Source organism: Oreochromis aureus, linkage group 3 (genome assembly GCF_013358895.1).
Source record: "Oreochromis aureus strain Israel breed Guangdong linkage group 3, ZZ_aureus, whole genome shotgun sequence".
Lineage (NCBI taxonomy): Eukaryota > Metazoa > Chordata > Actinopteri > Cichliformes > Cichlidae > Oreochromis > Oreochromis aureus.
Window position 1 is genome coordinate 79,197,453 of NC_052944.1, and position 14,518 is coordinate 79,211,970.

Here is a 14,518-nt window from a genome sequence, read left to right on the forward strand (position 1 = left end):
CACTGTGTTTTCTCTGTTCAGTTATGTTCCTTCTTACTTTATTCAGACAGTTTTTGTCAGTTCAAAACTTTGACAGCACACCTGCTGACTCATTTTACTGTCAGGTGGTAACCATTGATCACTTGCTGTTCTCCTTGTAGCTTTGTATCTGAAGTCATAAACTCATGAAGCCATGTGGATTACTTATGCTCTCATCTAACATAGGATCAAAATCAAAGGCAGCCCTGTTTTTACTGTGCAGTATAAAGCTCATTTAGGCAGTACGGGGGTGCATGTGAATCAAGTGCACGTGGTACAGGTGCTGTGGTGTTCAAGGAAGCTGATCAGCTTTTTGAAGTTTTTTTTTTTAAAGTTATATCGTAACCATCAAAACTCTGCTCAGATATTTTGTATTCATTCATTGCAGTTGAATCATGCATTGTAGAAACATGATACTTCTATAAATCTTCTAACATGGTGGAATCAACATGTTGTTTGGTTTATGTTCAAGGGCAATGTGAGTACCAGTCAAATGTAGTGTGGACGGGGTTGTTGGAGTGCAGTCATGCTCATGTTTTACTATTAGCTGACAATCAGTGATACTCACTTGTTCTTCTCCTTGTACTGCATCTGAAACTCATAAAGATTACATTAGTCACTGATTCACTAGAATTACTTATGCCCTCAGTTATCATACTGAGGCATAAAGTTGAATGTAATGATACAGTGACCTCCCCTTTGTACTGTGTAGTATAAAAGTCAGTCAGGTTTGCAGATGACACACAGATACTGTTGAGTTTTCACTGACAGAATGGAGATCATGGTGTTTTTCTTGTTGTTGCTTCTGGTCTGCTCTGTTTCCACAAATCAGAGAGAGGTAGATACTGAAATTCTTCACCAGCAGATTTCATACCAGCAACCCTGTCCACAGGACATCCATGCAGTGCTCAGAGAGCTGACCGCCTCAGTGGCTGAACAGAAAGTGGAAATCAGGACCTTAAAACAAGAGAATAAAGGTACAGTATGATGTCAGGTAGTGAGAGAAGTGACAGCATGAGGAAACCTTCATATGAGCCTCTGTTGTGTTACAGAGATATCAATGTCACTTCATAAATCACTAAGGTTTCTCATTTATTTTTTTAGTTTTATTATTTATTCATTATTTATTCAATAATCTAGCCTACTAAAAATAAAAAGGGATTCAAATGATGCAGATAAATAAAATTCATATATTATTGATTCATATTTATGTTCTTTTCTGTCAGAGCATGTCGCAAAACTGAAAGCTCTGGAAATGCAGAACGTTGAACTTCAGAGACAGAGGTCTGAAATTGACAAGCTTAAACAGCAACAACAAGGTACTGTATGTACACATGTTTCATTGTATAACAGAATATTAGTGATTCATTATTATTATTTGTTAGAGTTCATTTATTCCAATGTGTGAGATTAATAATTATAGGTTAAAGTATACAGCAGAATATGAAATCATCAAAATTAGTGCTTTTCTATGGGAAAAATGTAATATGTACTAATTTGCACAAAGTATAATTTATCTAAGGGTAGTTTCAACCCAACCATCTATCTTCCACTTATCCGAGGCTGGGTCGCAGGGGCGGGCAGGGCCTAAGCACAGAAGCCTAGACATTCCCCTCCCCGGCCCCCACCTGCAGCTCGTCCGGGGGAACACCAAGGCATTCCCAGGCTGGAGAAAGCTCATTTCCACTGCTTTTATCCAGAATCTGATTCTTTTGGTTATTACCCAAAGCTCGTGACCATAGGTGAGGGTGGGGACAAACTAATAGGAAAGAGCTTTACTTTTTCACTCAGCTGTCTCTTCACCATGATGGACCGATACAGTGTGCACATCACTGCAGCCACAGCACCAATCTGTCTGTTGATCTCCCACTCTCCTCACTCTTAAACAAGATCCTGAGATAGTTAAACTCCTCCACTTTGTGCAGGAACACATCCCTGACGCGGAGTGGGCACTCTACCCTTTTCCACTGAGGACCATGGCTGCAAACCGCTCCAGTAGGAGCTGTATGCCACGACCTGTTGAAGGTCAACATTTTAGAGGCATGTCAACCAAGACAGCTCAACAACATTCAGACCCTTCAGGAACTCAGGACGAACCTCATGCACCCCAGGTGCTTTGCCACCAAGGAGCTGTGTAACTGCCTCAGTGATCCCACCCCTGGTGATAGATGAGCCATCCTCCTTGTCCCCAGACTCATCTCCCTCAACGGAAGACATGTCAGCGGGATTAAGGTCCTCGAATTATTTCTTCCACCACCCGACGATATCCTCAGTAGCACTCCATAGTTAGAACAATAATTAAAACTCCTAACACACATACACAGGGTATTTATACAATTTTAGAGAATGTTATTTTTTAAACGTTTTTTTTTTTCTTTTTTGTCAGACAATGCAGCAAAGTTGGAGGAAGTGGATAAGCAGAGGACTGCAATTGAAAATCTTAATCAACAGCTACTAGGTAATGTGATGAAGTCAACATGGCTCTGATTATTTTCATGTTAAAATATCTGCTATTTCCACTCACATTGAGATATAAAGGCTGCAATCCAGTTACCCAGAAGACTTCTATACACTGTGTGGCAAAACATATCGACAACCTTTTCTTTAAATTTATTTATTTCAGCACTCCTCCAAATTGTCTGTGTACAGCTACCACACTGCAGCTGTTCTTAGTTGTTTTTGGCTTCTGTAAGATAGTGATGTGATGTGCGATACCACTGATTTCCTTTCCGATCCGATACCAAGTAAAATTCAGGGTGGTATCGACGATACTGATCCGATACCGATACTTTGTACAAAAACCTATTTAATTTATTGTATCTCAAATTATAGCGTCATAATGATTACAGGACATCAGATTACTTGTTCTTATCACTTAATAGTGCAGAGTTCATCATATATATTAAAAAAAACTGAAGTTGTGCGCTATGTGAACACCTTGCCTGACTGCAGCACTAAAGGACTCCGTGAGAGACGTCTCTCTCACCCTAGCAGGACTTGTCCGTCTCCTCCTCTTCAGTTCGCCTCATTGCTCGTCATATTCTGTGATATGATATGACCACAGCAAAAATTTTAAATTCATGACATTTCTCTCTTTCTTAGTCAAACAGGTGGCTTTTTCAGCTTCTTTACTGGCTGAAGGTAATGGAATTACTGGTCCATTTAACACACACACTACGCTTGTCTTTAAACATCTTGTCACAAACATTGGAAATGCCTACAACCCACACACAGGTAATAACACTGAATGTCACTTCTCAGCTATGTTGATGTCAGACTGATGTTCACGATGTTCAAACATCTGATTTTCCATTTAACAAAAACAAATGTCCCACAGGTATTTTCACTGCACCAGTGAGAGGAGCCTACCACTTCGAGTGGTACGTATGTGGACCTGAAGATCCTGTTAATGGTGTAGCTGTTGTGTTGTTTAAGAATGGAGAACGCATTTTTTCAGCGTGGGAGCGTCAGGCCTCACATTTCGGAACAGCTTCTAATGGAGCCTCACTGCGTCTAGAGACTGGAGATCAGGTGTTTTTATGTCTCTGGGTTAATTTTAAAATATATGACAATCATTTTCACCATTCCACCTTCAGTGGTCATCTTCTTTTTACCATGTAAAAAGGGAAACACTTCCTTAAGTTGTCTTCTACTTAATCATTTCTACTTCTAAATGCAGTTGTTAATAATATTTTTTTCTGTAACGATTTGTAAATGTATTAGTAAAATAATGATTGATAATATTTGATTTTAAAAAATCAAAGTGACTGTCTGATTATTTATTTGCTGTGTATATGTGTGTTTGAGAGCTGTATTAAAGACTACCACATAACATGTGTAGTTATTATTTTATTGTATTTGCATCAATTGTCAATATCGGGATTTTTATTTTTATTTTTATTTTGCTATGTCTGGTTTTATTACTATGTGCATATTAGTATTGTACAGCACTTTGGTCTACCAGGTGTGTTTTTAAAGTGCTATATAAATAAATGATGATGATGATCAGGATATTAAAAACTATGAAAGTCTGTTACATTTAGACAGTTGTGATTACTTACTAAATAAATTACTTTTTAAATGAATTACTGATCACCAGTGTTGGGCAAGTTACTTTGAAAAAGTAAATAATTATAGTTATTAATTAATTCTTCGAAAAATTAACTGAGTTACAAGATTCTAAAAGTAATTAATTACTAGGAAAATTAACTATTGCGTTACTTAATAAAAAATGTTTAACCCTCTGGGGTCCAGGGTATAATTAGCCATTTCTGACTACTTTTAATTTTACCTCTTCATTTCACCTATAAAAACTATTTACTTTGCCTTGTTTGGTATCATTCTTTTCAGCACAACCTCACGTGTCTGAATTTACAGTTATGTTTTCATTTTGACATACTGTATTAACACAACTAATCAAAAGCAGACAAAATACATAAACTCAGAGTAGAAAAAGTTATATTTTATTTTATTTTATATAAGATCCACAAACTACACACTCCAAACACACTAAAGGTCAGAAATCTATGGGCAGAAATCTGTGCCATCAGAAACTGAATTTGAATAAGTTAAAACTGAATTTGAATTACTCGGATTGAATCTGAATTGTAACTTGAATGAAAGCTTTTGAAAACTGAATTTGAATTAGTCTAATTTGAAATTGAATTTATGGTTTGAAAATGAATTGATTTGCTTTGAAACTGCATTTTATCCTTTAAAAATTCAGCTCTCAAATAATTTCAGATTCACTTCTCACCATTCAGTTTCAGTTCTACAATTCAATTTCAGTTCCAAAATTCAGTTTTTTGGGACTTACATCCGGTTCCGGTTCAAGCGCAGATTAATAGAACTACAGACTGATAGCGTTACTGACGGAATCTACAGCGTCTTGAGCTGAATTAAGACTTCAGAAGTCATTCGTCATGTCGAATGACCAGCGGATAAACTCTCAGGTTGGTAATAAATGTATTACATGTATAAGAACAAGCGTCATGTTAACAATTGATAGCCGTACAGTAACTTTTATGCTTATTGTAGCTGCTAGGTAAAAACGCTAATTTAGCGTAGTTTGCCCTGGATTCAGCTTTGACAAACAAATATGATCGACTGTTTCTAGTAGAATTCCAAAGTTGTCATCTTGTACCCTGTCAGAGCCCTGTATGCTTGCAGAGACCCCTACAGTAGGGAAACATGCAAAACGCTGTCCAAACCTTTGTATTTGAGCTTTATTTATGTCTTCCACAGCATCCCAACTCTTTAGCTAACTTAATAACTTTAACTAAAGTGAATAGTTAGTCTAATTCATTAGTGCAGCATTAATCTGAAGAGAGAGAAAGATCCTCTTCTGGTTTCAGGGTCAGACTTAAAAACCTTGAGATCAGGCTCCACAGAGTTCAGATGGAATCTCCTGTAAAGAGTGTCAGCTGATGTCACACTTGGATCTGATGAGGTAGCTCTGATTTCTGGAGCTGCAGTGAATAATCCTGAATGTTACATTTAGGAAGCTGCATGTATAGATATGCATATCAAGTTTATGTTTTTTCCTTTGAGGGATTTTAATTCTCTAAAATGTTATCCCTGTTACATTTTAGTCTTTGTTCCCTTAGGACACAGTAGTGTTTAGTAGTTGTACTATTAAAGTTATAGGAATGTCTTTTTTACCAAACAGATCACAGGTGACTGCTTTTAGTTATCAGGATTCACACCAGCGTGTATTTTTGTCTTAACAACATCATCGGGCTTCTGCTCTTCATCACTCTTTTCCCTCCATTCAAAATAAGCCTTATCATTCAAAAGATTTAATATATGTATATATACATGTATAGGGATAGGAAATTTCAGTGAGAGCCACCTCCCAAGCCCCATCCAGATGCAAATGCTGGGCAAGATCAACGCGGAAGCAGCTGCTCACATTATTTTTAAATACATTTAGACTAGCGTTTGAAGATAAATTTGCCCGCGTTGTTTATGTTTCGACAGAATTTTAAACTTGTCTGAACTGTATTTGTTCATAGTAAGTAATAGAAATTGCTAAGTTGCTTAAAGCGGAGCTAGAGGAAATTTTTCTTTGCTCCTTGGTTCCCAGAAGTTGTTCTCCTTTGCCCTAGACTGCAGTTCATTGTCACTTTGCAGTTTCCACGCCCACTTCATGAGGTAAAGAAAAAGCATCCTTACATCTTAGTACAGGGGTGACCACCTCCAGGCCTCAAGAGTAGGGATGGGTACCGGTATCCGGTACCACATAAACGGTAGTAACCAGACCAAAAAGCAGCACACATTTCGGTGCATTTTTTCCTGAGATGTCATACACTTTGGATTCTAGCCAATCATTTTACGTTTCCCAGGATAGTAGGCGGGCTCAGGTATGTACGTTCTTTTCAAGCAGAGCTACAGATCAAAAATATCCAAGGCGAAGCGATCAAAAGTCTGGCTGTACTTCACAGCAAAAGATGCAAACTCAGCAGCCTGCAACAAGTGCTTTAAGGTGATACTGTGCAAAGAAGGTAACTCCTCAAATCTGATGAAACCTGGCGATGCATAGCGTTTTTTTAAAAGCAGAGAAATGCACCGTATTTGATAGCTTGCGGCAAGACTGAGCACATCTACTGCGGGTGTGGTGCCTGTTATCGGACCCGGAGTTAGCAACATCCCCCAAGAACCCGAAGAGTAGACTCCTGGCCCCTAGCCCTGCCAGTGTAGCAGAAATGATGATGGATGATGATGGCAGCAGCAGCCGTTCTTCTCTGCGTGAGTAGCTTAATGTTGTTTGTGTGTAATTTACGTTGAGTACGCTAACACGTTATTATATTAATGCATGTAAGGTGAACTAGCAAACAGTTGTAGTTACATGCGGTTGTCTTCTTGTTTGATGGCAGATACTCCCTTCACCCTGGCCAAAAAGGCCAAAATGACCAAAGAAAAAGTGCAAAACAGTTAAACATGAGAGGTTTTTGGAAAAAGTTTGTGTCCTCCATTCTTTAAGCACCGGTTTGAGCACCGTTTAAGCACCGGCACGGTTTCAAAAGTACCGGTTTGGCACCGGTATCGGATAAAACCTAAACAATACCCATCTGTACACAAGAGCCAGTATCTTGTAGGTCACTACAGATGATAAGTTCATTGCCAGGCCTCTAGAGAACTTAATAATTCTGCCCAATTAAGTCAGCTGTGCTGGATCAAGGACACAAACCTGCAGGAAACCAGCTCTCAGGCCTGGAGTTGGCCATCCCTGTATTTGTGGATACAGTTTCAGCAACAATAGAAAGACATGGATTTGTGATTAACTTGACAATGTCCTGCATGATAAGCATTTCCTGGAAACACCTGTCAAATTCTGCAACTTTTAAATTCACTGTAGATTTCCTCGCCTCTAGTGTGCCCTTTAATGGCAAAAGTATGAGAAAATCCTCCTTCGTTGACAAGTCTTCAAAAGCCTTTCATAGCGCTTATATGATCAGCAGCTCAGAATAACCTGTCGAACCTGAAGCAGTATAATATGTTCAGACTGACAGACGGGGTCATAGCTGCAGTGATGCAAACGTTGCACCGATCTGTTGTCATGAAGAGAGAGTTGAACGTAAAAGTGAAGCCGTCGATTTACTGGTCCAGCAACGTCACTACCCTCATCTGTGGTTTTGGCTAGTGACCAAAGACTGAGGTCATGGATACATGTGGTGGTAATGAGCTTCCTCTGAAGGGTCAAATTATTATTATTATTAGTTTGTTTGTTTGTTTGTTTGGGGGGGGGTGTTGGTATTTTGTGGCTTGTAGTGTTTCGGAAAACTATAAATAATGAATATGATGATGACAACAATTATCATGTTTATTATTGTTATTTATTATTATTATCATTTGCAGTGGCACTATTTCCTCGTGCGGTTAGATATCTAAGATCTAAAATCTCAGTAATTTATAGATCAATATTTCCCCCATTTAATATATGCAAATACTATGATTACAGAACTTTGAGAACAAGATGCATGTAAGACATCTGAAATGAAAAGTAACACATTCTTCTTTCTCAGGAGGTTATGAGGTTAACGTGTTTTCATTTGTAAAGCAGCTGAGTTCCTGTAATGCACAGTTTTACCAGCAGATAGAAGCAGACATCAAATGTGATTCATGACCACTTAAACTTTTTCACTGAAAGGTTAAATGGGGGGACCTATGTGCTGGTTCAGGACATATGAAGTGAAGGTGTTCATGATGTGTGCCTGTTAAACCATAGAGAGAGAGAGAGTCTACAAATGTTTCCACAAGAGGATTTATAAAGCATGGAAACCCAGAGGAGAAGACAAACTAAACTGCTGCTGTAAAAACAAGACCATAAATAACAGTTACATTGCTTTGTACATAAAGGAACCAGAAGATGTGATGCAAATTCTGTATTGTGAAAAAGTGCATCTACATGTATGTTTATTACACATAAAAAAGACATTTGTGTTCAGGGGAAAAAAAAGACAAATATAAAAATCTGTAACATGTGGATGTCCTCTGGTCTGAGGTGCTGGGGGAACCAGTTAGAGACCAGCAGCTGGATGACAGTGGTTGGACTGGTGGACTACTTCAGTGAAGAGTAGACGACATCTGGCTCTGAACACAAACACACACAGTTCAAACAACAGGAAACATGATTACAAGCTTTGTAGTTCAATCAACACCTTCAATCTCCACCTCTCTGCATCACACACAGTCCCAGTTCAGACTTTACTGGGAACCAGCTCAAAAACAAATAACAATTCGCTGAACCACCAAACTGTCACACAGAGATAAAATGGTAATGTCATTATTTGAAATGTTAGCCATGTTTAAACTAAACAGGATCTACATGATAGCAAAGAAAAGCAGAACAAGCTCAGTTTAGCAATGAAAAGAAAAAGATATCAATCAATTTGTGGTTAATTTAGCATAGCATGAAGACTTGAAATAGCTAACTGTGCTTTGTCCAAAGCTAAATAGCAGCTTTACCAGGGCCACATTTTTCTGTTTTGACATTAACTGACATCTTTGATTGTCGATGGTACGTTGACTGTAACTGAAGCACGTTCACTACAATAAAACACATCAGAAAACACTGTGGGTATAACGAGTGCTACTATATTATTTATTGTACTAAATCTATGGTCAGACTGACTGAATGTGACATTATGAAGACATTAACTTATTTTATGAACTGCAGACAATTTCCACCATTTTTTCGGTTGCTAATATCTGTGCTGAAACAGTCAATGACCACAACGAACTGGGGGGTGTTTCTGAGAAAAGGAAGGTGGATGACATCAAAGATATTATCTTGTTTAAGTCTGCAGATAACATCTTTGACAACTTTGTCAAAGATGCAGTGAGTGAGTCTCACCAGCTTCAAACTATAGATAACACAAATCAACAAGAAGTTTTATGTGTAGAACTTTGAAGAAGTCAGAATGATTAATTATTTTAAAAGACATTTGGTCTGTTCACTCATAGCAAAAACAAATTAATCTTACTGATAATGCAAACAGTTTTTGTGTGAACCAACATACACAGCATGGCTGCGTTTGATGTCTAATATACTGGTAAACGTGTGAAGTATTCAAAATTCAAAAACACCACTGACAGCTGGTCCATATGAGGTGGACCTGTGGCTGAGATGAAGCTCTGAGACACTGGCTCCTCACATGGCATGCAGCTGATGAGCCAGTGCATAAATACCGCTTGGCAATCAACCACAGTGACAGCTTCAGTATATGTGATGAACATAGGTGTGCATGTGTGTGCTATGTTATTTGACTCTCTTCATATTTACGTTTATAACCTGCAGAGACTTTCCACTGTTTTTCTCTCTTTCTCTGCAGAGAAATTCAGCGTGACCACAAAGAAGGGGGGCTGTTCAGGGGGAACTCCAGGGTGGGGAAATGTTATCTTGTTTAAGTGCACACTGTCACACATCATCACAGAGCACTAAAACCTCTCACAGCATAGACAATATACGTGCCCAAACTAGGACACAGAGCAGTGAGAAGTCTCACGAGGTTCAGACTCCAGAAAACAAGAATGAACCAGCAGGAAGTAGCTGCAGCTGTGCTTTTACATGTACAACTTTAAAGAAGTCAATATGATTAATTGTAATAAAGGACATTTCGTCTGTTCAATTAAACAATAACATAAAGAAATAAACTGCGTACTTCTTGTCATGAGGAGTGCTCAACGTGTTATATGTTCAGTACAAACTTGCAGTTGTAACCAGTTGACTTTTGCACACAGGTTTAATTACAATTACAAACTTTAGACAAGTCAAAATTATTTAAAGGGACTAAAGTCAGAAAAAAAATCCTTTTAATCCAAATTATAATACTGCACATTTCACATCTTTGCAATGACATAAATACCATCACTAGTGTTTTTCCGTGCTTCTAGGAGCAAATCTTATAACTCAGCAGCCATCTTGGTAGCACTACTGGGGAGAGAGCTGGGTAGTTTTGGGTGGCTGTAGCACAGGAGGTGAAACGGCATCTACTGTTCAGAAAGGTCATGGTTTGTGTGTGTGAATGTTAGCTAGAAAGCACTTAAAGTGCTTGTGTTAATGGGTGAATGCGGCATTTTGTATTAAGTGCTTTGAGTGTTCTGGTACTGTAGAAAAGTGCATATAAGAATCAGAACCATTCTTTTTCTACTTCCCTTGTGTGTGGCAGCCTGTTATGGCAGCTCTGCTCATTTCTGAGCTGCTCTCATATTTTCCTCTTTTCTTCTCTTAAGTTTTTACTTAAGTCTCAGGCTGGGTATCGTCACTGAATCAATTCGATTCTGATTCACAATTCGATTCGATCTGGGGGAATTTGGCCTCAGATAGTCAGAAATATTATAATTCTGATCACGTATCAGTACATTTCCATATTATTACATATATAAAAAGAAATCTGACACTTGCGAGACTTCAAAAGGTGTAAACATCACAGCAGATGCCTTTGTGTCAAAGTAACTGAGAAAAAGGTGGTTTTCCTGGCCTGGGATTTTATAGCAGATTACCTTAAAATATTCTACAGTAGATCAAAAACGAAAGAAAAACAATAAATAAAGATATGAACATTACCTGATGATGCTGAAGTGAAGCAGAGCAAAGTTACAGAGGTTTTATTAGAGACACGGCTAAGCGTTTACAATTTTGCATAATTTTAAAAATGTTAAAATTTGTTCAGTATTGAACAGCAGAAATGAAGCTTTCTTTTCGGGAGTAAGTGAAAGAAGAAGAAAAAACCAGCGGCCAACAGCGCTGTACACAACAGCAGACTTGTGCGTAATAAGCAAGCGAATAATGCAGAAAAGAGATTTTTAGATGGGAAACTGTTCTTGAAGTACAGAGAGAAAGAGAGAGAGAGAGAGAAAGCTGTGGAAGAAGTGTGATTTTATCGTGGTGGAAGGAAAATAGCAAAAGTAAGAGGGAATTCATGACGATGTTTATGTGAAACGAAATGTGAAGCATAGTTTGGATCTTCTTTTGCTGCTGGTTTAGTGAATGTTGGTTGGAGAGAGATAAAACTTGCAGCTTCAGAATCAGTGCAAAAAGGGCGTAAACACAAAGCGCGGATCAGAATCAGCGAGCTGTCGGCTTTCAGCCCCGACTGTGTCCGTGCCGTCCAAGTGAGAAAGGCGACGTCTCACTGATTCTGATTTGCAGGTCTGCGCTTTGTGCTGGTGTGTACCTGCTCTCATGTACTGTTTTAGCTGTTTGGTGGTTGTTGAAATTTTGTGAGGTTTAACCTGAGATTCTGGCATTTCAGGTGAAATAAATTTATATAAAAAAATCAATTCAGGATTTTAATGAATCGATTTCACGTTATCCAAGCTAGAATAGATTTTAATCGATAAATCGATAATCAAAACCCATTAATTTTTTTTATTACTGGACATATTTATTTGTTTCTTTTTTTATTGTTTGAGAAAATTGTAGTCAGTTAAAGATGTGTGTATTGACAGTTTACACAGGATTGGTGAATCCCAACAACACCAGCATCACACACACAAAGACACACAATCACCACTAAAAAAAAGAAAAGAAAAATAATTACCTCTGCATCACCTGATTGGATCTTTTTGATCATTTGATATTTTAACAGTGCTGTATGTTATTTCATTGTCATATATAATGTCATCTTCTCCAGCTTCTTCTCGTTCTGATGGAAAGATGAACAAAAATGAACAATGACATACTTTTAAAGGCCTTTAGTGGAAAATGCATTTAGGTGAACTGCAAATGAGGTTGAAACATGACTGTAGAAAACATAGACGGCCTAACAGTTCCCCAAAAGTGAAGCCAAATGATCTTACACCCCCTCCCCACTGCTGTATAAACTGCTGGTTTGGATTCATTCTCATAAACTTGATTCAAAAAACTAAGTTAATGCTCTAAATTCACTCGAGAGGGTCACAAACAGTAAGCCTTCAGTAATTGTGTTGCTAAATGCTAATCATTAGCACTAAACACATAATAACAAAAGGACCTATAGAGTGATGTTAGATGTTGTATAGAGCTACAAGATGGCACATTTAAATACAGCGCTGTGGTTATGATGACCTTAATTTAACAAGGAGACCATTATGGTAAAACCACAAGCACAGATCATTAAAACCGGAGCATCTGGATACGTATAAAGTGCAGAAAAGCATGTTCAGTCACGTTCAGTGGGCATTTGATCCAGTGACTCCATCTGATGTCAATGGCCCCAATAAAAGGACATTTGGCTTAAATTTTGTACATTGAAGGGAAGCTGAGGCAGGATCAAAGAATGGAACCAATTTATTACACTGAACAGTGTTTATGTACAAGTCTGAGTCTCACCTTCAGGTTTCCTGTGAACACATTGTCTCAGCAGCAGAACCAGTAACACCAGTAGAACCACAACACAGACCGAACAAAAAAATGACAACACAGAAAGAATGACAGGAGAGAGAAAGGCAGAAAGAGTGTGGGAGCTGGAACCAGGAGGAGGTGTAGATGCAGGTGGAGAGGTGGATGCAGGTGGAGGTCTGGTGGTGTACCTCTCTAAAAAAAACCCCCAAAAACCCAAACACAGTCATTAAGTAATCGTCACATTGGGAATGTTGAAATCTGCAGAAACAGGTGAGTGTTTGCTGACCTTGGTTTGTTGTGCAGCTCAGCAGTGAGATCAGAACTAAAGAGAAATGACACTCAGGTTGATTTGAGGTGAACATAAAGAACAACTCCACACAAACAGCTGACAAACACACAAACTCGTCTCTCTGATATATCTGTTCACTTCCTATTTGATGACAGCAACTGTGGTGGGGCGCGTTCTGTGGTGCTGCTGCAGGTGAAGCAGATGCACCTGAGCAGCATCAATAAACATGCCTCGTTGCATAAAATGGGAACTGGGTCCTGTTGTGTTGTTGTTGTGTACATGTGACTGCGGAGCTGCAGCGTTATATGTGTGACAGCAACCGTGAGTGGAATAAAGAGATGATGGAAACCATTGAACTGTCGTCAGGTCTGCCCTGGGTCATTTACAGCAACATAATTCAATAAAGCTTGAAAAAATTTTATGAAGTAAGGTTGAAAATTTGACAGATCGCCCATCTTCTTAACACATTTTTAATCTTTGGGTCTGCAGAGCTGGAGCCCAGCTGTCACTGGTTGAGCAGCAGCGTATTAGTGTAACACTTCACTGAAGTCCAATGCGGGGTTAACAACATATACAACACAATAATAATAAACACACTCACACACACACATGGGGCCAACTTTGAGTCCCTGATTAACCTCACATGTCAAGTGAGCATGTTTTACGATTTTACACCAAGTTTTATGTTTGAGGAAACAGATTTTAAACAGTCTCTGCTTCTTTTTACCTTAAGAGCTCTTTAAACCATCATTATTGTTACTGTAGGTGCAATGACTGCACTGTGGAGATACATGGACAATGTGCACTAATTATAAATATTACTCTTAAACTGTCCAGCTGTTGTCATATAAAGCATGAATGATTTGAGCTTTTCACTGCCTGCTGTGTTTCCTCGACTCCTGAGCAAAGATAAAGAGTCAGTTCAGACCTGCAGTTGGTCCTCGTGGTGTTTTGAACTTGAATTCAGCCTGATTTGTTTTTCATGTCTTCTCCTCCATCATCAGTTATCAGGAGAGCAGACAGTCAAAGTACAAGAATTCAAACAAACACAGAGATTCTACTTACAGAGCAGACACAGCACAGATGTTTCCTTCATCGTCCTTCTCACTCATTTCAGCTTTTTTTCATTTCTCTCACTGACACCAAGTAAAGCCCGCCCTCTTCCTCTGAGCACCAGCTTTCTATTGGTTCAAAGACAGTGAGGGGGGACTCACGTTTTGTGTAAAGAATACATATTTTAAAACTATAAACACACTGCAGTGCCCTGTTTCCTAAATGCACTTCACTCTGGTCTCAGTGATCTGTAGTTTGGTTGATGAACAAATCCATGTCCATGTAGTGGACGTCCCCCTCAGTGAGAGAGGCAGATATGAGCTGAAACACAG

General features: G+C 38.7%; 1 protein-coding gene and 1 long non-coding RNA gene across 2 annotated transcripts; one reads left to right on the plus strand and one right to left on the minus strand.

The window, feature by feature from the left end:
• The first annotated feature begins 778 nt into the window (after positions 1 to 778).
• LOC116322099 (complement C1q-like protein 2) lies at positions 779 to 4,037 on the plus strand. Its single transcript, XM_039608685.1, has 5 exons — positions 779 to 995; positions 1,245 to 1,337; positions 2,405 to 2,476; positions 3,121 to 3,252; positions 3,356 to 4,037. Exons 1-5 carry the CDS (start codon positions 791 to 793, stop codon positions 3,637 to 3,639), a joined length of 786 nt encoding a protein of 261 aa, XP_039464619.1. The 5' UTR covers positions 779 to 790; the 3' UTR covers positions 3,640 to 4,037.
• A 4,516-nt stretch (positions 4,038 to 8,553) lies between these two features.
• LOC120438289 lies at positions 8,554 to 14,224 on the minus strand. The gene is made up of 5 exons (XR_005611778.1): positions 14,199 to 14,224; positions 13,131 to 13,166; positions 12,833 to 13,036; positions 12,063 to 12,167; positions 8,554 to 8,610 (listed from the first exon to the last, which is right to left on the minus strand). It is a non-coding gene; the product is annotated as an uncharacterized LOC120438289 (long non-coding RNA).
• Positions 14,225 to 14,518: the final 294 nt, after the last annotated feature.